Genomic DNA, 26,297 nt, shown 5'->3' on the forward strand with positions numbered 1-26,297 from the left:
TGAATGTCTCTGGGACTCGCTGCGAGCAGCAGGGGTTGCTACATCTGCTGAGGTGTGAATGGAACTCAACACTGAACATCCCCAGAGCCAAGAGGTTGCTGTTGAACACCCAGACCTTGGGGTACAAGTACATTATTCACCAGTGAAGAAAGCTGCCTCGCAGGCTGGCCTTGTTTGGACTAGGCACTGTGTATAGGAGTTGGGATGTTACTTTATTCTATATCCATCCTTCAGCCTCTAACTTTATTAGATTTTATATATACAGTAATTCTTTATTTTTATATAATGCTTTTTCTTTATAATTATTGAACATTATTTTTCGTTGCATGACAGAAGTTTGTGTAGGGAACAACTAGTGATCACAATGCCATTAGTTTCAAAGTAAATATGCAAAAAGGTAGGTCTGGTCTATGGGTTGACATTCTAAAGTGGAGAAAGACCAATATTGATGGTATCAGAAATGATCCGGCAAGTGTGGATTGGGACAGAAAAAGTACAGTTGACGTTTCAGGCCAAAACCCTTCGGCAGGACTTTTTTCCATAGATGCTGCCTGGCCTGCTGAGTTCCTCCAGCATTTTGTGTGTGTTGCTTGGATTTCTAGCATCTGCAGATTTTCTCTTACTTGTGGATTGGGACAGGCTGTTTTCTGGCAAAGGTATACTTGGTTAGTGACAGGCCTTCAAACGTGAAATTTTAGAAGCAGAAGTAGGCCATTCAGCCCATCAAGTCTGCTCAGCCTTTCAATCATGGGCTGATCCAATTCTTCCAGTCATCCCCACTCCCCTGCCTTCTCCCCATACCTTTTGATTCCCTGGCTAATCAAGAACCTATCTATCTCTGCCTTAAATACACCCAATGACTTGTCTCCACAGCCACTTGCAACAAATTCCACAGATTTACCACCCTCTGACTAAAGTAATTTCTCCGCATCTCTGTTCTAAATGGACGTGCTTCAATCCTGAAGTCGTGCCCTCTAGTCCTAGACTCCCCTACCATGGGAAATAACTTTGCCATATCTGATCTGTTCAGGTCTTTTAACATTCAGAATGTTTCTATGAGATCCCCCCTCATTCTCCTGAACTCCAGGGAATACAGCCCAGGAGCTGCCAGACTTTCCTCATATGGTAACCCTTTCATTCCTGGAATCATTCTCGTGAATCTTCTCTGAACCCTCTCCAATGTCAATATATCCTGTCTAAAATAAGGAGCCCAAAACTGCACACAATACTCCAAGTGTGGTCTCCTGAATGCCTTATAGAGCCTCAACATCACATCCCTGTGCTTATATTCTATACCTCTAGAAATGAATGCCAACATTGCATTCACCTTCTTCACAACCGACTCAACCTGGAGGTTAACCTTTAGGGTATCTTGCACAAGGACTCCCAAGTCTCTTTGCATTTCTGCATTTTGAATTCTCTCCCCATCTAGTCTGCCTGTTTATTTCTTCCACCAAAATGCATGACCATACACTTTCCAACATTGTATTTCATTTAACACTTCTTTGCCCATTTCCCTAAACTACTTAAGTCTCTCTGCAGACTCTCTGTTTCCTCAACAGTACCCTCTCCTCCACCTTTTGAGAGTCCAAAGCTTATATGTGCCTTTCAGAATGAAAGGTAAGGATAACAGATGTAGGGAAGCTTGGTTTTCCAGAGACAATGAGGTCTTGGTTAACTAAAAAGAGGTGCATTGCAGGTACAGGCAGGTAGGAGCAAATGAGGTGCTTATGGGGAAATGCACGAGAATACTTAGACTGACCATGATGAAATCGTAGAGTAGACTCGATGGACCAAATATCATCCAAATTTGCAGGTGATACTAAGATTGGGGGTGTATTGGACAGCAATGAAGGTTATCATGGCTTGCAGTGGGATCTAGATCAGGTGGAAAAATAGGCTAAAAAATGGCAGATGGAATTTAATGCAGACAAGTGAGATGTTACACTTCGACAGGACCAACCAGGGTAGGTCTTGCACAGTGAGTGGTAGGACACTGAGGATTGTGGTAGAACAAAGGAATCTGTGAATTCATAATTTATTGAAAGTGGCATCAAAGGTAGATTGGGTCATAAAGAAAGCTTCTGGCACATTGGCCTTCATAAATCGAAGTATTGAGTACAGGAAACACACATAAAAGTTGCTGGTGAATGCAGCAGGCCAGGCAGCATCTATAGGAAGAGGTACAGTCGAGGTTTCGGGCCGAGACCTTTCATCAAAACTGGTGGAAAGAAGATGAGGAATCAGAGTGAGAATGTGGGGGGAGGGGAGGAAGAAACACAAGGAGATAGTTGAAACCAGGAGGGGGAGGGAGGGGTGAAGTAAAGAGCTGGAAAGTTGATTGGTGAAAGGGATACAAGGCTGGAGAAAGGGATACAAGGCTGGAGAAAGGGGATTCTGGAAGACTTCAGCTTCTCTCACTTCCTTCAAACAGAAGGTGTAGCTATGGGCCCTCACATTGGTCCCAATTAGGCCTGTCAGCTCCATGGAACAGTCTGTGTTCCAAGCCTACGATGGTATCACTCCTCAACATTTCCTATGCTACATTAATGACTGCATTGGTGCTGCTTCCTGCACCCATGCTGAGTTTGTCGACTTCGCATCAACTTTGCCTCCAACTTCCACCCTGTCCTCAAATTTACTTTGTTCATTTCCAACACCTCCCTCCCCTTTCTCAGTCTCTGGAGACAGCTTATCTACTGATGTCTATTACAAACCCACGGACTCTCACAGCTACTTGGACTATACCTCCTCCCACCCTGTTACTTGTAAAAACGCCATTCCCTTCTCTCAATTCTTCCATCTCTGCCGCATCTGCTCTCAGATTTCTCTTTTCATTCTAGAACGAAGGAGTTCACAAGATCACAAGACAAAGGAGCAGAAGTAGGCCATTTGAACCATCGAATCTGCTCCGCCACTCCACCATGAGCTAAACTATTCTCCCATCTGGTTCCAAATTCCAATTTTTTCCCCATATCCCTTGGTACCCTGACCAATTAGATACCTATCAATCTCCTCCTTAAACACCCTCAATGATTGGGCCTCCACAGCAGTATGTGGCAATGAATTCCATAAATCCACGACCCTCTGGCTAAAAAAATTTCTCCTCATCTCTGTTTCAAATGGGTACCCTCTAATTCTAAGACTGTGGCCTCTTGTCCTGGACTCACCCACCAAGGGAAACAGCCTTTCCACATCTACCCTGTCCAACCCTTTCAACATTTGGAATGTTTCTATGAGATCCCCTCTCATTCTTCTACACTCTAATGAATACAGTCCAAGAGCCGACAAATGCTCCTCATGTTAGCCCCTCGATTCCAGGAATCATCCTCGTAAACCTTCTCTGAACTCTCTCCGACATCAGTACCTCTCTTCTAAGATATGGGGCCCAAAACTGCACATACAGATGACCCTCCTGCTTCAAAGAAAGGGGCTTCCCTTCCTCCACCATCAATGCTACCCTCAACCACATCTCTTCCATTTTGTGCACGTCTACCCTTACACCATCAATCTCATCACCCCAGCGGGGGTAAGGTTCTTCTGGTCCTCACCTACCACCCTACCAGCCCCCATGTCAGCACGTAATTCTCTACAACTTCTGCCATCTCCAACAGGATCCCACCACCAAGCACATCTCTCCCCCACCCCACCTTGCTGCTTTCTGCAGGGATTGTTCCCTATGTGCTTCCCTTGTCCATTTATCCTGCCCTATTGCTCTATCTCCTGGCACTCATCAATGCAAGTGGAACAAGTACTGCACCTGCTCATATACCTCCTCCCTCACTACCATCCAGGGCCCTAAATAGTCGTCCTAGGTGAGGCAACACTTCACCTGTGAGTCTGTTGGGGGTCATCTACTGTATCCAGTCTTCGGTGTGTCCTCATATATATCTGTGAGACCTGATGTAGATCGGGAGACTGCTTTGCCGAGCACCTAAGCTCCGTCCACCGGAAAAATGTGGGTCACTCATTTTAATTGTAATTCCCATTTCCATTCTGACATGTCAGTCCATGGGCTCCTCTACTATCACGACAAGGCCATAATCAGGTTGGAGGAGCAACACCTTGTATTCCGTCTGGGTAGCCTCTGACCTGATGACATGAACATCAATTTCTTGAACTTCTGGTAATGCTCCCCCTTCACCATTCCCATTGCCCTCCCTCACCTTCTCTCCTTGCCTGCCCATCACTTCTCTCTGGTACTTGTCCCCCTTTCTTTCTTCCATGGACTTCTGTACTCTTCTATCAGACTCCCCTTCTCCAGCCCTGTATCTCTTTCACCAATCAACGTCCCAGCTCTGTACTTCACCCGCGCCCCCCCCCCCGGTTTCACCTATCCCCTTGTGTTTCTTCCTCCCCTTCCCCCACATTCTTACACTGACCCCTCATCTTTTTTTTCTGCAGTCCTGATGAAGGGTTTCCGTCCGAAATGCTGACTATACTGTTTTCCATAGATGCTGCGTGTCCTGCTGAGTTCCTCCAGCATTTTACACGTGTTGCTTGGATTTCCAGCATCTGCAGATTTTCCTTTGTTGGTGATAGAAGACAGGATGTTATGTTGAAGCTGTATAAGACATTGGTTAGGCCAAATTTGAAGTGTTTGGTCACCTACCTACAGGAAAGTTGTAAACAAAGTTGAAAGAGTAAGAAAATTTACAAGGATGTTGCTGGGTCTGGAGGACCTGAGTTATAAGGAAAGTTTGAATAGGCTAGGACTTTATTCTTTGGAGCGTAGTAGATTGAAAAGAGATTTGATAAAAGTATACAAAATTATGAAGGGTATAGTTAGGGTAAGTGCAAGCAGGCTTTCCCCTCTGAGTTTGGGTAGAACTACAACTAGAGTTCATGGGTTAAGGGTGAAAGGTGAAGTTTAAGGGGAACATGAGGGATCCCACACCTAAACATAAACAGAACAATATTGTATATGCTATCCAGTGCAATGAGAACTGCACAGGTCTGTATATTGGCGAGACAAACAACCACCTCACAAACGGACGGGCCAACACAGGAGGGCTAACACCTCAGGTCAAGACCCAGCTGTAATTCTACCCCTAAAGGACAATGGACACTACTTTGATAACAATGTGCACATTTTGGACAGGGAGGACAGGTGATTTGAAAGAGGGGTTAAAGAAGCATTCTTAATCAAATGGGAAAACCTATCCCTGAACAGAGGGGGTGGGGTACGACAGCACTGATCAGCTACTTACAATATAGTTCTTAAATCTTTACCCAAGTGTCTCCACAACAGTTCACACCTTCATTCATGCAAAGATAAGACTAATGACCCTTGCATCATCTCTACAACTGTTAACAACCTCATGTGATTGCTATACCTTTAAACAACTCACAGACTTTATAAACCGGAAACTACCCACCATGTATTAGAATTGAAGAAGCCTCTCAGATGAGTGGAGAAATGTCTTGTAGACAACACAGGAAGTCCAGTTGCTTTGATTTACTACCGCTTGATATGAGGGAAAACTTCTTCACTCAGAGGGTCATGAAAGTATGGAACGAGCTGCCAGCATAAGTGGTGCATGCGAGCTCAACTTCAATGTTTAAGAGAAGATTGAATAGGTACATGGATGGTAGTGGTATGAAGGGCTATGGTTGCAGTGTAGGTCAATTGGAGTAGGCAGTTTAAATGGTTCGGCACAGACTCGATGGGCTGAAGGGCTTGATTCTGTGTTGTACTTTTCTATGACCCTCTATTGCACCCTGACCAACACATTACAGTAGATTCCTAACACATGTCAATGTATAAGGGAAATAAAGTTGGTCCTTGTACAAAGCATTGATACGACTGCACTTGGAGGAAAGTGCAGAGTTTTCGTTGCCACAGTATAGGAATGACATGACTGAGCAGGGGGGTGGGGGGGCAACAAGAATGTTGCCTGATTTAGAAAGCTGGAATTATCAGGAAAGATTGGACAGACTGGGATATTTTATCCCTGCTGTGAAGGAGGTCAAGAGTTGACATGGCATCCTCCATGTCTGGGGTATCATGCCTGCATTATCTCGGCTTTCTCTCAATCTACTGCCCATTAGGGTGTGCTGTGGCAGGAGTTATAAAGCTAACAGCACTTACTTGTTCTGTGCCTATATAATCCTGCAAAGTTCAGAAAATACAAATACACAAAATGTATTTTTTAAGTCAGCTGCAGTCTGTTTTATTGAGATACACTATGTGTACGTAGAAAATATGCAACACATTCGCAGTAAAAGGCAGACGATATTGATTCCTTACACATTACACAGACCTACAATGGGAGTTCAATAATGGCATGAATATGAATTAAACTTACAACCCAGCATTGAAGCAGAGAGTTTAACATTTCTGAGCCATAGCAGAGAGCACTGCCACAGGCACACACCCTCTCTATCAGTGGTTTGATCATAATGCAGTTCAGTTAAAACATTAGCAGTGCAGTTTCAAGTACAGTGGACCATCTCTGGTCAGAATTGTCCACATTGCATCAATATTAGAGCATGCCAGGGGATCTTGTTTTCTAAATGGCAGCTGTGGGACTTAAGGCTGCTGTCACCCTCCAATGTCACAGAATGATTGCACAGAATTTCAACTTAACACTTGTCTGAAGCAGGAGCTTACCTTTGCCGAATGGGCCTCCCTGGTAAGCCCCATGTGCACAGTACCTGCAATACAAGGTGTGCAAACACTCCACGTTCACAGTTTCACCCACCACCTTTAAGCTACGAGTCCCATTGTCCCAAATGTTCCCAAACCAGCCTTCCAAATTCACATAGGGACCTGAGAAGCCCAGTCAACCAGCAATCCAGGGCACGCTGATGTAAAAGCCTGTATACAGCAGAGGTTTTTAGCTAGTCTATGACTGAGCCACAGGAACTAGTTAAGTATAGAAAATGTACACATACCGACACAGCATACTGTACATAGACACCAGGTCCAGCAGTCATTGTAAACTCAGTAATCATTTCACAGTTTATGATCACAGCAGCTGGATCAGGAATATAAAATCAGAATACCCTGTCCATAAAACATTGGCATACACCAATCTATACCAAATAAACCACAAATCTGTACACACAATCCTGATTAAAATAAGAAAACTGTTCAGAAGCCAGCATCTCAGAAACATCACAAGCTCACTTGCAAGCCCTCCTTTTCCTCCATGTATGACCAATGTTGTGAGGATCCCTAACAGCAGTTAGTGAACCTGTGCCCAGCAAGCACTCGTGGATTGAACCTTGTGCAGTAGCTTCCCATTTCCACTAGACAGCAATGGATAGAAAAAATCCATTCCCTCCCCCTGGCTTGGAAAGCACACACAAAAGGCAGTGATTCACTATGTCTGAAGATACATGGCACACGCACACACACAGACACGCATGCACACACTCTCTCAAACATAGACACGTGTGCAAACGCACACTCATGGACACAAAAATGTGTACATGCACACACACTCCCTCAAACACAAAGACACATGCACACACACACACAAAGATGTGTACACACGCGCGCGCACGCACGCACACACACACACGCACACACACACTCACACTCACGGACTCATATAAAGACACATGCAGCAGATTGAACTGGCATCAGGGCATGTGACAAGGGGGTCGAGGTGATACCGCTGGGGTCGCAGAGCTGAATCTAGGCACCTTTAGAGGTACTTCTACCTAGTGTGTTCCATTACTTGCATCCTCTTTTGTAGCCGACGGTTTCTGAATGAAAATACCCTGTTCTCTCGCTTGGTCCGTATTTCCCAGGCTAATTCCCTGGGTTTACCTTGTGTGCTCCATCATTTGGTGATGACCAGGGTGACTTTGGAAAATAATGTAAAGACTAATGATTCCTCCACTCTATCAACAGGGCTAGATTCCACTCCCACCTCAACAGAGCAAACCCCTGCTGAAGTGCCACTGCCCATACCCCCTTGAGCGAAATACCCCATTAAATTCCTTACTCCCTCCCAGCACCTAGTAGAGTAGGGATCCTTTCTGTAATTCGAGTTGTATGAGCTTAGTAATTTCACTTAGCGAGCAGAGTTTGTTAAAAAATACCATCTAGATTTCAGTTTTGACAAAAAAGCACCTTTGAAATCTAAACAAAACCATTGAGGTATTTGATGCAGCACACAGAGCCAGTGTAACAGAGACACATACAGGTTCACACTCTGCTGGTTGGACTCACCAAGTGAGAAGCTGATTCACAAACCCTCACCCCACTCCCTCTAAACAATACCAACTGAGGACAGGTAGCAAAGTCTGCAATTCAGATGATGTTGTAAGGGAAAAACAAGAGACTCTGCAGATGTTGAAAGTCCAGAGCAACACACACAAGATGCTGGAGGATCGCAACAGGTCAGGCAGCATCAATAGAGGGGAATAAACAGTCGACATTTTGGGCTTGATGAAGGGTCTTGGCCCGAAATGTCGACTGTTTTTTCCACTCCATAGATGCTGCCTAACCTGCTGAGTTCCTCCAGCATTGTGTTTGTGTTGATGTTGTAAGGGTTTCCCCACTGCAGGGTGAATGATGACCAGATTTTTATCTCCTTTGGTAACACTCCTGGCATGCGCCTGAACTGGTCTCACACCTTCCATAGCACAGTGAAGGTTGTGAGTTGAGCTGCAGCCTGTATTAGGATGAGGAAGAAATTGTTCAATGACAATTAGACTGAGCTCTGCAGTCAGCCCAGAATAACTTGCCTACCTAACTTGCTGCAATTAAGAAAGAGCCACTTTCCAAAAATCTGTTGGCTGCCTATAAAAACATACTTTCATACTGTTGGGAAAAGTTTTCACAAAATGTAAACCATTTATTATTTAAGTTTAGTTCACTCTTTCAGTTGATGTGGTAGGAAAATCAAGTTCTAATGCCCAGCTTAGTGTACAAAGCCGAAAAGTGTGGTGGAACCCACAGGAGACAGCCAGAGAGAACAGGCTGCTGCTCAGTTACAAAAATGAGGTAAATCAGAATCTCTCCTGATCAACAGTCTGATGACAGCTTCAGTTAACCCACTGCCTTGGTAGCAGAGATCTGCAGAAACGTGGCTAAACAGCTTCCACATATGAGAGTGGCTTGCTGCCTGTCATCTTGCAAAGAATCATCAATCAGAACAAAAGTGCTTTTGTTGTGTTCCTCATTGCCAGCCTGTCGCTGGAACCGAGAGAACCCAATTTACAATACTGTTCATGCACACTACACAACCCTGATGGAGATTCTCAAAAATCCACCCCCTTCAGCAGCCCATGCTGCTCCCAGAAATATAGTATCAATTAGTCTGTCAGCAGCGAACATATTGTAAAGAACAGCTCACCCAAAGCCCTTCCCCAACAACTGAGCAAGTCTAAGGTTTTCCAATGAAAACCGAGGTATAAAATGCCACACTAAACTGGAATGTATCAGTTTGATTTTCAGTGGAGGTTTGAGTCAAACTGTATAATGCCCACAAGACCACAAGTCACTTAGTTATTTATAAAAAGGATACCCTGCAGAATTGTTTGTGTTCATTTCAGCCCTCGCATTATTCACTGCGCTTCACTTTCCAAATACAAAATTCCACAGAGCACAGTGAAACCTAGTCAATTGTGTCCATGTCCACATCGTTGAGGAAAGCTGATATCTTCAAGCTCCATTACATTGGTGGGGGAGAAAGTAAATTGCGAAAACAAATGTGAAGAGCAAACCGAGAGGATCCCTACCTACCCAACAACCACTGCCACTCACTGCCCATCAGCCTCCAGGCAACAAGTTTGTGTTCACTTGAAGCTGGAGGTTGTTTGAACATTTGTGGCAGCTCCTCTCAGCCTGCTGCCACGAAGGGATGTTTGCACCCAATGTCTAATTCACCAGTTAGCTCCGAAAGCACACGGGCTAGAAGTCCTTCCAGATGGGCGATGCAGGGCTGCGGTACAGGTATCTCCAGATGGCGTAATAGTGCACTGCTGCAGCCAGAGCCACAAAGATGTGCCAGATGGCGTGGGCAAAAGGAATGATCCCATCACTCTTGAAAAACACCACTCCCAGGCAGTACAGCATGCCGCCCCACATCAGTTCCTGGATCCCCTCGGTGTTGGGCTGCACAAGAAAGACATGTCATTAAACCCACCTTTATACATAGCACGTACTAGATCCATCAAGTACGCATAGATTGACAAGGTGCGTAAGGTAGTATATGGAATATTGGCCTTCGTTAGCCGGGGGATTGAATTCAAAAGTTGCGGGAGGGAAGGGTTAGGTTGATCTTGGAATAGGTTATAAGTTTGGCACAATATTGTAGGCCAAAGGGCCTGGGCTGCACCATTCAATGTTCTTCATTCATATGCCATTGTGGTCATCAACTGATGAAATAAGACCATAAGACATAGGAGCAGAATGAGGCCATTCAGCCCAACAAGTCTGCTCCACCATTCCATCATGGCTGATTCCAGATCCCACTCAACCCCATACACCTGCCATCTCGCCATATCTTTTGATGCTCTGACCGATGAGGAACCTATCCACCTTCACATTCTGTGGCAAAGCATTCCACAGATTCACAACTCTCTGACTAAACAAATTCTTGCTCATTTCTGTTCTAAAAGTGGTATGAGAGAGGAGTTGGCCAAAGTAAATTGGAAGGAGCTACTGGCAGGGATGTCAGCAGAGCTGCAATGGCGTGCATTTCTGGGAAAAATGAGGAAGGTGCAGGACATGTGTATTCCAAAAATGAAGAAATACTCAAATGGCAAAATAGTACAATCGTGGCTGACAAGGGAAGCCAAAGCTAATGTAAAAACAAAGCAAAAATTAGTGGGAAGATAGAGGATTGGGAAGTTTTTAAAAACCTACAGAGAGCAACTAAAAGAATCATTAGAAGGAAAAGGAAGTATGAAGGCAAGCTAGCAAGTAATATCAAAGTGGTAGTGAAAGCTTTTTCGAGTATATAAAAAAATAAAAGAGAGATGAGAGTGGATATAGGACTGCTAGAAAATGATGCAGGAGAAATAATAACAGGGGACAAGGAGATAGCAGATGAAATAAATGAGTATTTTGCATCACTGTGGAAGACACTAGCAATGTGCCAGATGTTGTAGTGTGTGAAGGAAGAGAAGTGGGTGCAGTTACTATTACAAGGGAGAAGGAGCTCAAAAAGCTGAAAGACCTGAAAGTACGTAAGTCACCCGGACCAGATGAACTGCACCCTAGGGTTCTGAAAGAGGTAGCGTCACTCCACACTTTAAGAATGGAGGAAAGCAGCAGAAAGGGAATTATAAACCAGTTAGCCTGACCTCAGTGGTTGGGAAGATGTTAGTGAATTTTTAAGGATGAGGAGATGGAGTGCTTGGTGACACAGGACAAGATAGGACAAAATTAGCATGGTTTCCTTAAGGGAGAATCCTGCCTGACGAACCTGTTGGAATTCTTTGAGGAGTTTACAAGTAGGGTAGATAAAGGGGATGCAGTGGATGTTGTATATTTGGACTTCCAGAAGGCCTTTGACAAGATGCCACACACGAGGCTGCTTACTAAGTTAAGAGCCCATGGTATTACAGGAGAGTTACTCAGATGATTAGAGCATTGGCTGACTGGTAGGAGGCAGCGAGTGGGAATAAAAGGATCCTTTTCTGGTTGGCTGCCAGTGACTAGTGGTGTTCCACAGGGGTCGGTTTTGGGACCACTTCTTTTTATACTGTATATAAATGATTTAGATGATGAAAGATATGGCTTTGTTGCCAAGTTTGCAGATAATATGAAAATTGGTGGAGGGGGAGGTAATGGTGAGAAAACAGGTAGGCTGCAGAAGGACTTAGACAGATTAGGAGAATGGGCCAGAAAGTGGCAAATGAAATACAGTGTTGGTAAATGCATGGTCAAGCACTTTGGTAGTAGAAATAAATGTGTGGACTATTTTCTAAAAGGGGAGAAAATCCAAAAATCAGAGATGCAAAGGGACTTGGAAGTCCTTGTGCAGAACATCCTAAAGGTTAACTTGCAGGTTGAGTCAGTGGTGAGGAAGGCAAATGCAATGTTAGCATTCATTTCAAGAGGTCTGGAATGCAAGAATAGGGATGTGATGCTGAGGCTTTAGAAGGCACTGGTGAAGCCTCACATTGAGTATTGTGTACTGTTTTAGGCTGGCACTGGAGAGGGTTCAGGGAGGTTCACAAGGCTGATTCCAGAAATGAAAGGGTTATACAAGGAACGTTTGAAGGCTCTGGGTTTGTACTTGCTGGAATTTAGAAGGATGAGGGGGCTCTCATTGAAACCTTTTGAATGTTGAAAGGCCTAGGCAGAGTAGATGTGGAAAGGATGATTTCTATGGTGGGAGAGTTTAGGACAATAAGACACAACCTCAGGATAGAGAGGCATCCTTTCAAAACAGAGGCGGAGAAATTTCTTTAGCCAGAGGGTGGTGAATTTGTGGGATCTGTTGCCACGTGCAGCTGGGGAGGCCAGGTCATTGGGTGTATTTAAGGCAGAGATTGATTGGTTCTTGATTGGGCATGGCATCAGAAGTTACGGGCAGAAGACCAGGAAATGGATGGGTTGAGGAGGAGAAAAAAAAAGGATCAGCGATAATTGAATGTCGGAGCAGATTCGATGGGCCAGATGGCCTTATTCTTCTCCTATGTCTTATGGTCTTAAAATGGTGCCCCTCAATTTTGAGGCTGTGCTCTCTCGTTCTGGATACCCCCACCAGAGGAAACATCCTCTCCACATGCACCTTATCTAGTCCTTTCAGCATCCTGTAGGTTTCAAAGAGATCCCCATGCATTCTTCTGAATTTCAGTGAGGACAGGCCCAAAGCTGCCAAACACCCCTCATATGTTAACCCCTTCATTCCTGGAATCATCCTTGTGAACCTCTTCTGGACTCTCTCCAATGTCAGCACATCCTTTTTGAGATATGGGGCCCAAATCTGTTGGCAATACTCCAAGTGTGGCCTGAATAGTGTCCCGTAAAGCCTCAGCATTATCTCCTTGCTTTTGTTGGAACATAGAAAACACACAGCACAATACAGGCCCTTCGGCCCACAAAGCTGTGCCAAGCATGTCCTTACCTGAGAAATTACCTAGGGTGACCTATAGCCCTCTATTTTTCTAAGCTCCATATACCAGTCCAGGAGTCTCTTAAAAGACTCTATCGTATCTGCCTCCACCACTGTCGCCAGCAGCTCATTCCATGCACTCACCGCTTTCTGCATTAAAAAAAAACTTACCCCTGTATCTCCTCTGTACCTATTTCCAAGCACCTTAAAACTGTGCCTTCTTGTGCTTGCCATTTCAGCCCTGGGAAAAAGCCTCTGACTTTCCACATGATCAATGTCTCTCATCATCTTATACACCTCTATCAGCTCACCTCTCATCATCTGTTGCTCCAAGGTCCTATAGAGCTGCAACATTACCTCTCGGCTCCTAAACTGAGTCCACGATTGATGAAGGTCAATGCACCATATGCTTTTTTAACCACAGAGGCAACCTGCATAGCAGCCTTGAGTGTCCTATGGACTCAGACTCCAAGATCCCTCTGATCCTCCACACTGCCAAGCGTCTTGCCATTAATACTATTATTTTCTATTCCCCTTAAAATAAAGGCCAACATTGCAGTTGCCTTCTTTACCACAGACTCAACTTGTAAATTAACATGCTGGGAATCTTGCACGAGGATTCCAAATCCCTTTGTAATTCTAACATTTGAACCTTCTCTCCATTTAGATATTAGACTTTTACCAAAATGCATTATCATACATTTCCAAGCATTGTATTCCACTTGCTACTTCTTTGCCCACTCTTTCAGTTTGTCCAAGTCCACAAGACCATGAGATATAGGAGCAGAAATAGGCCATTTTGCCTATCGAGTCTGCTCTGCCATTCAATCATGGGCTGATCCAATTCTTTCAGTCATCCCTTCACCCCATACGCTTTGATGCCTTGGCTAATCAAGAACCTATCTATCTCTGCCTTAAATACAGCCAATGACTTGTCCTCCACAGCCACTCGTGGCAACAAATTCCACAGATTTACCACCACACCTCTGACTAAAGTAATTTCTCCGCGCCTCACTTCTAAATGGACGTCCTTCAATCCTGAAGTCGTCCCTCTCGTCCTAGAATCCCCTACCATGTGAAATAACTTTGCCATATCTAATCTGTTCAGGCCTTTTAACATTCAGAATGTTCCTATGAGATCCCCCCTCATTCTCCTGAACTCCAGGGAATACAGCCCAAGAGCTGCCAGACTTTCCTCATATGGTAACCCTTTCATTCCTGGAATCATTCTCGTGAAGCTTCTCTGAATCCTCTCCAACGTCAGTATATCCTTTCTAAAATAAGGAGCCCAAAACTGCACACAATACTCCAAGTGTGGTCTTGTGAATGCCTTATAGAGCCTCAACATTACATCCCTGCTGTTATATTCTATACCTCTAGAAACGAATGCCAACATTGCATTTGCCTTCTTCACCACTGACTCAAGCTGGAAGTTAACATTTAGGGTATCTTGCACAAGGACTCCCAAGTCCCTTTGCATCTCTACATTTTGAATTCTCTCCCCATCTAAATAATAGTCTGCCCATTTATTTCTTCCACTAAAGTGCATGACCATACACTTTCCAACATTGTATTTCATTTCCCACTTCCCTTTGCCCATTCCCCTAAACTATCTTAAGTCTCTCTTCAGGCTCTGTTTCCTCAACACTACCCACTCCTCCACCTATCTTTGTATCATCGCAAATTTAGCCACAAATCCATGAATACCATAGTCCAAATCATTGACATTGCTTCCCCAGCACTACCTACTCCCCACCTATCTTTGTATCATCTGCAATCTTTGCCACAAAGCCATCAATTTCATTATCTAAATCATTGACAAACAATGTGAAAAGTAGCGGTCCCAATATTGACCCCCTGATGAACACCACTAGTCACTGGTAGCCAACCAGAAAGGGCCCCTTTTATTCCCACTCGCTGCCTCCAGCCTGTCAGCCATTCCTCTATCCATGCCAGTGTCTCTCCTGTAATGCCATAGGATTTTATCTTGTTAAGCAGCCTCATGTGTGACACCTTGTCAAGTGCCTTCTGAAAATCCAAGTAATTGACATCCATTGCCTCTTTTTTTGTCCACCCTGCTTGTAACTTCCTCAAAGAACTCTTAACAGATTTGTCAGGCAAGACTTCCCTTTACAGAAACCATGCTGACTTCGACTTACTTCATCATTAGTCTCCAAGTACTCCGAAATCTCATCCTTAATGGTGGACTCCAACACTTTCCAACCACTGAGGTTAGGCTAACTGGCTTATAATTTCCTTCTTTTGCCTTCCTCCTTTCTTAAAGAGTGGAGTGACATTTGCAATCTTCCAGTCAGCGGGTTGAGAGGGTGAACAACTTTAAGTTCCTTGGCATACACATCACCGAGGATCTGATATGGTCTATACATAACGGCTGCGTGGTGAAAAAAAGCACAACAGCACCTCTTTCACCTTAGACGGTTAAAGTAGTTTGGTATGGGCTCCAAATCCTTTCTACAGGGGCACAATTGAGAGCATCCTGACTGGCTGATTTCTCATAAAAGCTGCCGGTGAACGCAGCAGGCCAGGCAGCATCTCTAGGAAGAGGTACAGTTGACGTTTTGGGCCAAGACCCTTCGTCAGGACTAACTGAAAGAAGAGCTAGTAAGAGATTTGAAAGTGGGAGGGGGAGGGGAAGATCTGAAATGATAGGAGAAGACAGGAGGGGGAGGGATGGAGCCAAGAGCTGGACAGGTGATTGGCAAAGGGGATATGAGAGGATCATGGGACAGGAGGCCGAGGGAGAAAGAAAAGGGAGGGGGGAACCCAGAGGATGGGCAAGGGGTATACTGAGAGGGACAGAGGGAGAAAAAAGGAGAGAGAGATATAAATAAATAACGGATGGGGTACAAGGGGGAGGTGGGGCATTAGCAGAAGTTTGAGAAGTCAATGTTCATGCCATCAGGTTGGAAGCCACCCAGACGGAATATAAGGTGTTGCTTGAATTTCCAGCATCTGCAGATTTCCTCGTGGCTGCATTACTGCCTGGTATGGGAACTGTACTTCCCTGAACTGCAGGACTCTGCAGAGAGTGGTGTGGACACCAGGTCATCAGACTGATTAATTCATGCTGACACAATTGTATGTCTATGTTATATTGACTGTCCTGTTGTACATACTATTGATTATAAATTACTATAAATTACACATTGCACATTTAGACAGAAACGAAACGTAAAGATTTTTACTCCTCGTGTGTATGAAGGATGTACATAATAAAGTCAAATCAATTCAGTTCCCCAGGAATCATGCCAGATCAAGTGATTCTTGAAAGATCATGACCAATGCATCCGTTATCTCTTCAGCAACCACTCTCAGGACTCTGGGATGTAGTCCATCTGGTCCAGGTGACTTATCCACCTTAAGACCTTTGAGTTTACCTAGCACTTTTTCCTCACTCCAGAGAGCACTCAGTCCTGTTCTCTGACACTCACGGACCTCTGGCACACTGCTAGTGTCTTCCACAGGCGAAGACTGATGCAAAGTGCTTATTAAGTTCATCTACCATTTCTTTGTCCCCATTACTACCTCACCTGCATCATCTTCAGGTGGTCCAATATCAACTCTCACCCCTCTTTTACTCCTTATATAACTGGAAAAAAAGTTAGTACCCTGCTGTAGATCATTGGCTAGTTTGTTCTCATACTTAATCTTTTCCCTTCTTGTAGCTTCTTAGTTGCCTTTTGTTGGATTTAAAAGCTTCCCAATCATCCAACATCCCACTCACTTTTGCTACCTTAAATGCCCTTTCCTCGGTGGTTCTTAACTTATCTTGACAGCCACGGTTGCCTATCCCTGCCATTTGAGAACTACTTCTTCTGTGGGACATGTATCCACAAACTCAGATGTAACCCGTCCCTTTTGTACAGGTCCCATCTGCCCCAGAAGAGGTCCCAATTGTCCAGAAATCTGAATCCCTGCTCCCTGTTCCAATTCTTCAGCCAAACATTTATCTGCCACCTCATTCTATTCCTATCCTCATTGTCACGCGGCACAGGCAGCAACTCTGCAATCACTACCCTTCAGGCCCTGCTTCTCAGCTTCCTTCCTAACTCCCTATATTCTTTTTTCAGGACCTCCTGCCTTTTTCTACCTATGTCATTAGTACCAATATGAACATTACTTTTAGCTGCTCACCCTCCCTTTTCAGGATATTGTGGACGCGTTCAGAAACATCGCGGACCCTGGCACCTGAGACGCAAACTACCATCGTGTTTCCTTTTCCTAGCCACAGAATCACCTAATATGGAACACTAGGTGACGAATAGTGATCGGAGGGGGACAGGGAGGAAATTGACAAGAGACCTTGGTCCAATAAACAATGCAATGGTAAGGAGTTAAGAAAAGATTTCAAATCAGGTGAGGAAATCATCAAGATACGAGTCACCCACCAGGTAAATGTACAGAATTAATGTACAAAATGTATATTCAGCAACATGGAAGTTCACTAAAGGAATCTGTATAGGATGTAATCATAAGGCAGTTAAGGAGGTTCATATGAATTTTTAGAAATATACTGTTTCTGAAAGAATCTAATGTTTTATGTACATGGATGTTATTTAATGCTGAACTACCTGAGCTGGAGAATTACACTTAGGGAATGAGATAGAATTATTTGGGACACTTACCATTGATGCTACGACCACAGCTGGAGAAAATCCCATTGTCAAGTAAAACAACAGTTCAATAATCTTGTACCTGTGCAAAAGAAACACAAATGCACCTGTAAAAGATACAGCTGCAAGAAAAAGTTTATGAATCCTTTGCAATTACCTAGTTTTCTGCATTAATTACTCATAAAATGTGGTCTGATTTTAATGAGTCACAATAATAGACAAACACAATCTGCCTAAACTAATAACGCAAAAACAATTGTACTTTTCATGTCTTTATTGAACATATTGTTTAATCATTCTCAGTCCAGGCTGGAAAAAGTATGTGAACCCTTGTATTTAATAACTGGTAGAACCTCCTTTTGCAGCAATAACCTCCAAACTTTTCCTGTACTTGCTGATCAGACTTGCACAACGGCGAGGAGGAACTCTAGACCATTCCTCCACACAAAAGTGTTTCAGTTCATGAATATTTTTAGGATACCTTGCATAAATAGCTCTCTTCAGGTCATGCCACAGCATCTCAGTTGAGTTAAGGACTGTACTCTGACTTGGTCATTCTAAAACATAAACTTTCTTTTTAAATCATTCTGTTGTTGATTTACTCCTGTGTTTTGGATCATTGTCTCATTGCATCATCCAACTTCCATTAAGCTTCAGGTGACGGACTGCTACCCTGATATTCTCCTGTAAAATGTCTTGGTACAATTTTGAATTCATTGTCCCCTCAACAACTGTAAGCTGTCCAGGCTCGGAAGCAGCAAAACACCCTCAAACCATGATGCTCCTTCCATCACGCTTCACAGTTGGGATGAGGTTTTGATGTTGGTGTACAGTGCCCTTTTCCCGCCAAACAAAGTGGTGTACATTTCTGCCAAAAAATTCAACTTTTGTCTCATCTGTCTACAGAACACTGTTCCAGAAGTGTTGTGGACCATCCAGGTGGTCTTTTGCAAACTTGAGACTTGTAGCAATTTTTTTTTTGGAGAGCAGTGGTTTCCTATGTGGTGTCCTTCCATGAACACTATTCTTGTTTAGCGATTTTCTTAAAGTGGACACATGAACAGAGATTTTAGCAAGTTCTAGACATTTCTGCAGGTGTTTTGCTGTTATCCTTGGGTTCTTTTGTTTTTACCTTCTTCAGTATTGCACATGTTGTGCTCTTGGGTGGGATCTTTACAGGATGCCCACTCCTGAATTTCCATCATTTGGAGACAATTTTTCTTACTGTGGACTGATGAATACTTAGGTCCTTTGGTATGGGAGCTTATCTTGTTAAGCAGCCTCATGTTGTGGCACCTTATCAAATGCCTTCTGAAAATCCAAGTAAATGACATCTACAACCTCTCCTTTGTCCACCCTGTTTTTTTGTTACTTCTTCAAAGAACTCTAACAGATTGTCAGGCAAGATTTCCCTTTAAAGAAACCATATTAACTTTGACTTATTTTATCATTAGTCTCCAAGTACCATGAAAGCTCATCCTTTAATAATAGACTTCAAAACTTTCCCAACCACTAGGAAGAGCAGGCCCTGTCAGTAACCTGACTTTGTGTGTCTTTTTATAGGGCAGGGCACCTCTACAACCTGGACCTCCAATCTCATCTCATTGTTGGAAGACTTGACTCCAAATAGTTTTTGTAGAAGGCATTACCCCAGAGGTTCACATACTTTTTTGAACTTCGACTGTGATTGTTTAAAGGACGTACTCAGTATTGATGAGAAGAAATACAATTGTTTGTGTGTTAATAGTTTAGGTAGTTTGTCTACTATTGTGACTCAGATGAAACTCAGACCACATTTTATGAGTAATTAATGCAGAAAACCAGGTAATTGCAAAAGGTTCAAATACTTTTTCTTGCAACAGTACTTCAATCATGCATCAAATGAAATCAGATCAGCGAGGATTGTGCTGGGCAGATTACATATATTACCATGCCTCCGGCGCCAACACAGCATGCCCACAACCTATGAACAATAACCCTTACATCTCTGAAACATGGTTGGAAACCAGAGCACCTGAAAGAAATCCACTTGGTCACAGACAGAAACTACTAATCCCTTACAGGCAGCGGTGGAAATGAATCCCAATTGGCGATTGGTGGCACTGTAATCCTGTTACGCTATCCGTTATGCTACTGTGCAACCCTGTTTTCTTTAAATGCCTATTCTCTGCATGAGTATTGTTGGCAGGACCAGGATTTATTCCACCGACAAAAGCAGATCATTACAGATGCTAGAAATCTGAAATTAAAAACACAAAATGCTCAGCTGGTCAGGCAGCAGCAATAGAATTAGATTTCAGTCAATGAGTGTTTATCTCTGCAGCTGCAGGCTGATTTGTTGAACTTTTCTGCTATATTCCATTTTTATTTATTGTCTATCAATAATTGCGATCGGGAATGCGATTGTGAGCTGTTTCCTTGAATCACCAAAATGCAGTTGATTAAGTTACTCCTGGTGTACTTAGTAGTTAATTCCAGGATTTCGATCTAGCAACTATGAAGGGATTGTAAGGATGGAGTGAGACTTGGAGGGGATTGAAACTGATACTACTCTCTCCCACTCCCTGTACTTGAACTTGTAGTGACAGGGGTCTGAGATTCTGCTGCAGGACCTGCCAAGTTATTGCAACCCTGCAACCTTGGAGTACTGAAGAGACACCAAACGTTCAAGCTGACCACTTTGCCCTAGTTGGAGATAACTTTACTCAGAAGCTGCTTACTGTTCATGGTATAAAAAGACGTAGATGGTGCCAGCAGCTGCCATAATCCAAATGAACCAACGCATGTGAGATGCCAGGGGCCCAAGCTCTCGGAGATTTAACCTGCAAAGGATATGACAGGGAATTGTAAACAGAATATGGTCAATGATGGGGTTCACGGTTCCTCTCTCCATTTGAAAGCAAAATCTGTTGAGTTATTGTAGTTATTATAGACCTTTAATACTTTACAATGGTGACAATTCTTCACCCATTAACTTCAATAGCACCTAATGTCTGCAGGGGAAAATCAGAGTTAAGCTGCTTCCAAGTCTCTCTGGATGTAGCCGCAGTGTGGTACTTGGACTGCGCGTGCAGCTGACTGGATGTAGCTGCAGTGTGGTACTTGGACTGCGCGTGCAGCTGACTGGATGTAGCCGCAGTGTGGTACTTGGACTGCGCGTGCAGCTGACTGGATGTAGCCGCAGTGTGGTACTTGGACTGCGCGTGCAGCTGACTGGATGTAGCCGCAGTGTGGTACTTGGACTGCGCGTGCAGCTGACTGGATGTAGCCGCAGTGTGGTACTTGGACTGCGCGTGCAGCTGACTGGATGTAGCAGCAGTGTGGTACTTGGACTGCGCGTGCAGCTGACTGGATGTAGCCGCAGTGTGGTACTTGGACTGCACGTGCAGCTGACTGGATGTAGCCGCAGTGTGGTACTTGGACTGCGCGTGCAGCTGACTGGATGTAGCCGCAGTGTGGTACTTGGACTGCGCGTGCAGCTGACTGGATGTAGCCGCAGTGTGGTACTTGGACTGCGCGTGCAGCTGACTGGATGTAGCCGCAGTGTGGTACTTGGACTGCACGTGCAGCTGACTCAGAACCAAGTGCATATGGCACTGACAGCTTTCTCCTTCAGTCACCCATGTCTAAACACTTCACGTGTACCACCTCAGCTGACAAACTTTGTTGCGGCCTGTTGACATACACCAAATGTCAGCAAAGAGAAGTCAAACTAAAGGTTATGTTGTGAATTTCAATTCTCCAGTTACACATACAAATTAATTTTACACTGCTGTGTTAAATTGTACCAGCCAGAGGTGGCACAGTAACGTGCTGCATCTTCAGTTACCTCTCACAGCTAGCAGGAGGCCTCCATCATCCCTTAAACTACCAGTTCGTTCAGCTCCATTACGGTTAATTGTGATCTAGGTCTCTATATTGTTAACGAACAAATTGGTTCTGTGCTCTCTTCAAGGTCCAATGGACGGAAAGATGCTTTAAACACTCACCATGGTGCATAGGAAGATGCGATGAAGAAATAGATGACAATTCTGTCACACATGTGGAAGCACTGTTCCATCGTTCTGTCAACAGGACAAAAAAATGGTCACTAATAATCTAATCCAGTCAATTCACACACACATCAGGCAGAACTGTCAGCAGGGGACAATGCCACACACGAGTACAATTTCACACACACATTAGGTGGGTCAGTGGTGTACAATGTCACAGACACGTCGGACAGGTCAGTAATGTACAATATCACAGACGCGTCGGACAGGTCAGTGGTGTACAATGTCACACACACATTAGGCGGGTCAGTGGTGTACAATGTCACAGACACGTCGGACAGGTCAGTAATGTACAATGTCACACACACATTAGGCGGGTCAGTGGTGTACAATGTCACAGACACGTCGGACAGGTCAGTGGCGTACAATGTCACAGACACGTCGGACAGGTCAGTGGTGTACAATGTCACAGACATGTCGGGCAGGTCAGTGGCGTACAATGTCACAGACACGTCGGGCAGGTCAGTGGCGTACAATGTCACACACACGTCGGACAGGTCAGTGGCGTGCAATGTCACAGACACGTCGGACAGGTCAGTGGCGTACAATGTCACACACACGTCGGGCAGGTCAGTGGCGTACAATGTCACACACACGTCGGACAGGTCAGTAATGTACAATGTCACACACACGTCGGGCAGGTCAGTGGTGTGCAATGTCACAGACACGTCGGGCAGGTCAGTGGAGTGCAATGTCACAGACACGTCGGACAGGTCAGTGGTGTACAATGTCACACACACATTGGGCAGGTCAGTGGCGTACAATGTCACAGGCATGTCGGACAGGTCAGTAATGTACAATGTCACAGACACGTCGGACAGGTCAGTGGCGTACAATGTCACACACACGTCGGACAGGTCAGTAATGTACAATATCACAGACACGTCGGACAGGTCAGTGGTGTACAATGTCACACACAGTAGGCGGGTCAGTGGTGTACAATGTCACAGACACGTCGGACAGGTCAGTGGTGTACAATGTCACACACACATTAGGCGGGTCAGTGGTGTACAATGTCACAGACACGTCGGACAGGTCAGTGGCGTACAATGTCACACACACGTCGGACAGGTCAGTAATGTACAATATCACAGACACGTCGGACAGGTCAGTGGTGTACAATGTCACACACACAGTAGGCGGGTCAGTGGTGTACAATGTCACAGACACGTCGGACAGGTCAGTGGCGTACAATGTCACAGACACGTCGGACAGGTCAGTGGCGTACAATGTCACAGACACGTCGGACAGGTCAGTGGCGTACAATGTCACACACACGTCGGGCAGGTCAGTGGCGTACAATGTCACACACACGTCGGACAGGTCAGTAATGTACAATGTCACACACACGTCGGGCAGGTCAGTGGTGTGCAATGTCACAGACACGTCGGGCAGGTCAGTGGAGTGCAATGTCACAGACACGTCGGACAGGTCAGTGGTGTACAATGTCACACACACATTGGGCAGGTCAGTGGCGTACAATGTCACAGGCATGTCGGACAGGTCAGTAATGTACAATGTCACAGACACGTCGGACAGGTCAGTGGCGTACAATGTCACACACACGTCGGACAGGTCAGTAATGTACAATCTCACAGACACGTCGGACAGGTCAGTGGTGTACAATGTCACACACAGTAGGCGGGTCAGTGGTGTACAATGTCACAGACACGTCGGACAGGTCAGTGGTGTACAATGTCACACACACATTAGGCGGGTCAGTGGTGTACAATGTCACAGACACGTCGGACAGGTCAGTGGCGTACAATGTCACACACACGTCGGACAGGTCAGTAATGTACAATATCACAGACACGTCGGACAGGTCAGTGGTGTACAATGTCACACACACAGTAGGCGGGTCAGTGGTGTACAATGTCACAGACACGTCGGACAGGTCAGTGGCGTACAATGTCACAGACACGTCGGACAGGTCAGTGGCGTACAATGTCACAGACACGTCGGACAGGTCAGTGGCGTACAATGTCACACACACGTCAGACAGGTCAGTGGTGTGCAATGTCACAGACACGTTGGGTAGGTCAGTGGCGTGCAATGTCACAGACACGTCGGGCAGGTCAGTGGCGTACAATGTCACAGGCACGTCGGACAGGTCAGTAATGTACAATGTCACAGACACGTCGGGCAGGTCAGTGGCGTGCAATGTCACAGACACGTCGGGCAGGTCAGTGGCGTACAATGTCACAGACACGTCGGACAGGTCAGTGGTGTATAATGTCACACACACGTCGGACAGGTCAGTGGCGTACAATGTCACACAAACGTCGGGCAGGTCAGTGGCGTGCAATGTCACAGACACGTCGGGCAGGTCAGTGGCGTACAATGTCACACACACGTCGGGCAGGTCAGTGGCGTGCAATGTCACAGACACGTCGGGCAGGTCTGTGGCGTGCAATGTCACAGACACGTCGGACAGGTCAGTGGTGTACAATGTCACACACACGTCGGGTAGGTCAGTGGCGTACAATTGTCACAGACACGTCGGGCAGGTCAGTGGCGTACAATGTCACACACATGTCGGACAGGTCAGTGGCGTACAATGTCACACACACATTGGGCAGGTCAGTGGCGTACAATGTCACAGGCATGTCGGACAGGTCAGTAATGTACAATGTCACAGACACGTCGGGCAGGTCAGTGGTGTACAATGTCACACATAGTAGGCGGGTCAGTGGTGTACAATGTCACAGACACGTCGGACAGGTCAGTGGTGTACAATGTCACAGGCATGTCGGACAGGTCAGTAATGTACAATGTCACAGACACGTCGGGCAGGTCAGTGGTGTACAATGTCACACACACAGTAGGCGGGTCAGTGGTGTACAATGTCACAGACACGTCGGACAGGTCAGTGGTGTACAATGTCACAGACACGTCGGACAGGTCAGTGGCGTACAATGTCACAGACACGTCGGACAGGTCAGTGGCGTACAATGTCACACACACGTCGGACAGGTCAGTAATATACAATATCACAGACACGTCGGACAGGTCAGTGGTGTACAATGTCACACACACAGTAGGCGGGTCAGTGGTGTACAATGTCACAGACACGTCGGACAGGTCAGTGGTGTACAATGTCACAGACACGTCGGACAGGTCAGTGGCGTACAATGTCACAGACACGTCGGACAGGTCAGTGGCGTACAATGTCACACAAACGTCGGGCAGGTCAGTGGTGTACAATGTCACACACACGTCAGACAGGTCAGTGGTGTGCAATGTCACAGACACGTCGGGCAGGTCAGTGGCGTGCAATGTCACAGACACGTCGGGCAGGTCAGTGGCGTACAATGTCACAGGCACATCGGACAGGTCAGTAATGTACAATGTCACAGACACGTCGGGCAGGTCAGTGGTGTGCAATGTCACAGACACGTCGGACAGGTCAGTGGTGTACAATGTCACACACACGTCGGACAGGTCAGTGGCGTACAATGTCACACAAACGTCGGGCAGGTCAGTGGCGTGCAATGTCACAGACACGTCGGGCAGGTCAGTGGCGTACAATGTCACACACACGTCGGGCAGGTCAGTGGCGTACAATGTCACAGACACGTCGGGCAGGTCAGTGGCGTGCAATGTCACAGACACGTCGGACAGGTCAGTGGTGTACAATGTCACACACACGTCGGGTAGGTCAGTGGCGTACAATTGTCACAGACACGTCGGGCAGGTCAGTGGCGTACAATGTCACACACATGTCGGACAGGTCAGTGGCGTACAATGTCACACACACGTCGGACAGGTCAGTAATGTACAATATCACAGACACGTCGGGCAGGTCAGTGGTGTACAATGTCACACACACGTCGGACAGGTCAGCGGTGTACAATGTCACACACACGTCGGGCAGGTCAGTGGTGTACAATGTCACACACACGTCGGACAGGTCAGTGGCGTACAATGTCACACAAACGTCGGGCAGGTCAGTGGCGTACAATGTCACAGACACGTCGGGCAGGTCAGTGGCGTGCAATGTCACAGACACGTCGGGCAGGTCAGTGGCGTACAATGTCACACACACGTCGGACAGGTCAGTGGTGTACAATGTCACACACACGTCGGGTAGGTCAGTGGCGTACAATTGTCACAGACACGTCGGGCAGGTCAGTGGCGTACAATGTCACACACATGTCGGACAGGTCAGTGGCGTACAATGTCACACACACGTCGGGCAGGTCAGTGGCGTACAATGTCACACACACGTCGGGCAGGTCAGTGGCGTGCAATGTCACAGACACGTCGGGCAGGTCAGTGGCGTGCAATGTCACAGACACGTCGGGCAGGTCAGTGGCGTACAATTGTCACAGACACGTCGGACAGGTCAGTGGCGTACAATGTCACACAAACATTGGACAGGTCAGTGGCGTACAATGTCACAGACACGTTGGACGGGTCAGTGGTGTACAATTGTCACACACACGTCGGGCAGTTCAGTGGCGTACAATGTCACACACACATCGGACAGGTCAGTGATGTACAATGTCACAGACACGTCGGACAGGTCAGTGATGTACAATGTCACAGACACGTCGGGCAGGTCAGTGGCGTACAATGTC

General features: G+C 45.7%; 1 protein-coding gene across 3 annotated transcripts in view; it reads right to left on the reverse strand.

The window, feature by feature from the left end:
- Positions 1-6,162: 6,162 nt before the first annotated feature.
- Positions 6,163-26,297, reverse strand: part of LOC134336453 (monocyte to macrophage differentiation factor-like) — a 59,339-nt gene continuing 39,204 nt past the window's right edge. For all 3 annotated transcript variants that reach the window (XM_063030702.1, XM_063030700.1, XM_063030701.1), the window contains 4 exons: positions 21,652-21,726; positions 20,383-20,484; positions 17,675-17,744; positions 6,163-10,075 (listed from right to left, as the gene is read on the reverse strand). In XM_063030702.1, coding sequence (XP_062886772.1) covers positions 9,872-10,075; positions 17,675-17,744; positions 20,383-20,484; positions 21,652-21,726 — 451 coding nt within the window. In that variant the 3' untranslated portion in view covers positions 6,163-9,871. The remainder of the gene's footprint in view (positions 10,076-17,674; positions 17,745-20,382; positions 20,485-21,651; positions 21,727-26,297) is intronic.

This window comes from Mobula hypostoma, chromosome 22 (genome assembly GCF_963921235.1).
Source record: "Mobula hypostoma chromosome 22, sMobHyp1.1, whole genome shotgun sequence".
Classification (NCBI taxonomy): Eukaryota; Metazoa; Chordata; class Chondrichthyes; order Myliobatiformes; family Myliobatidae; genus Mobula; species Mobula hypostoma.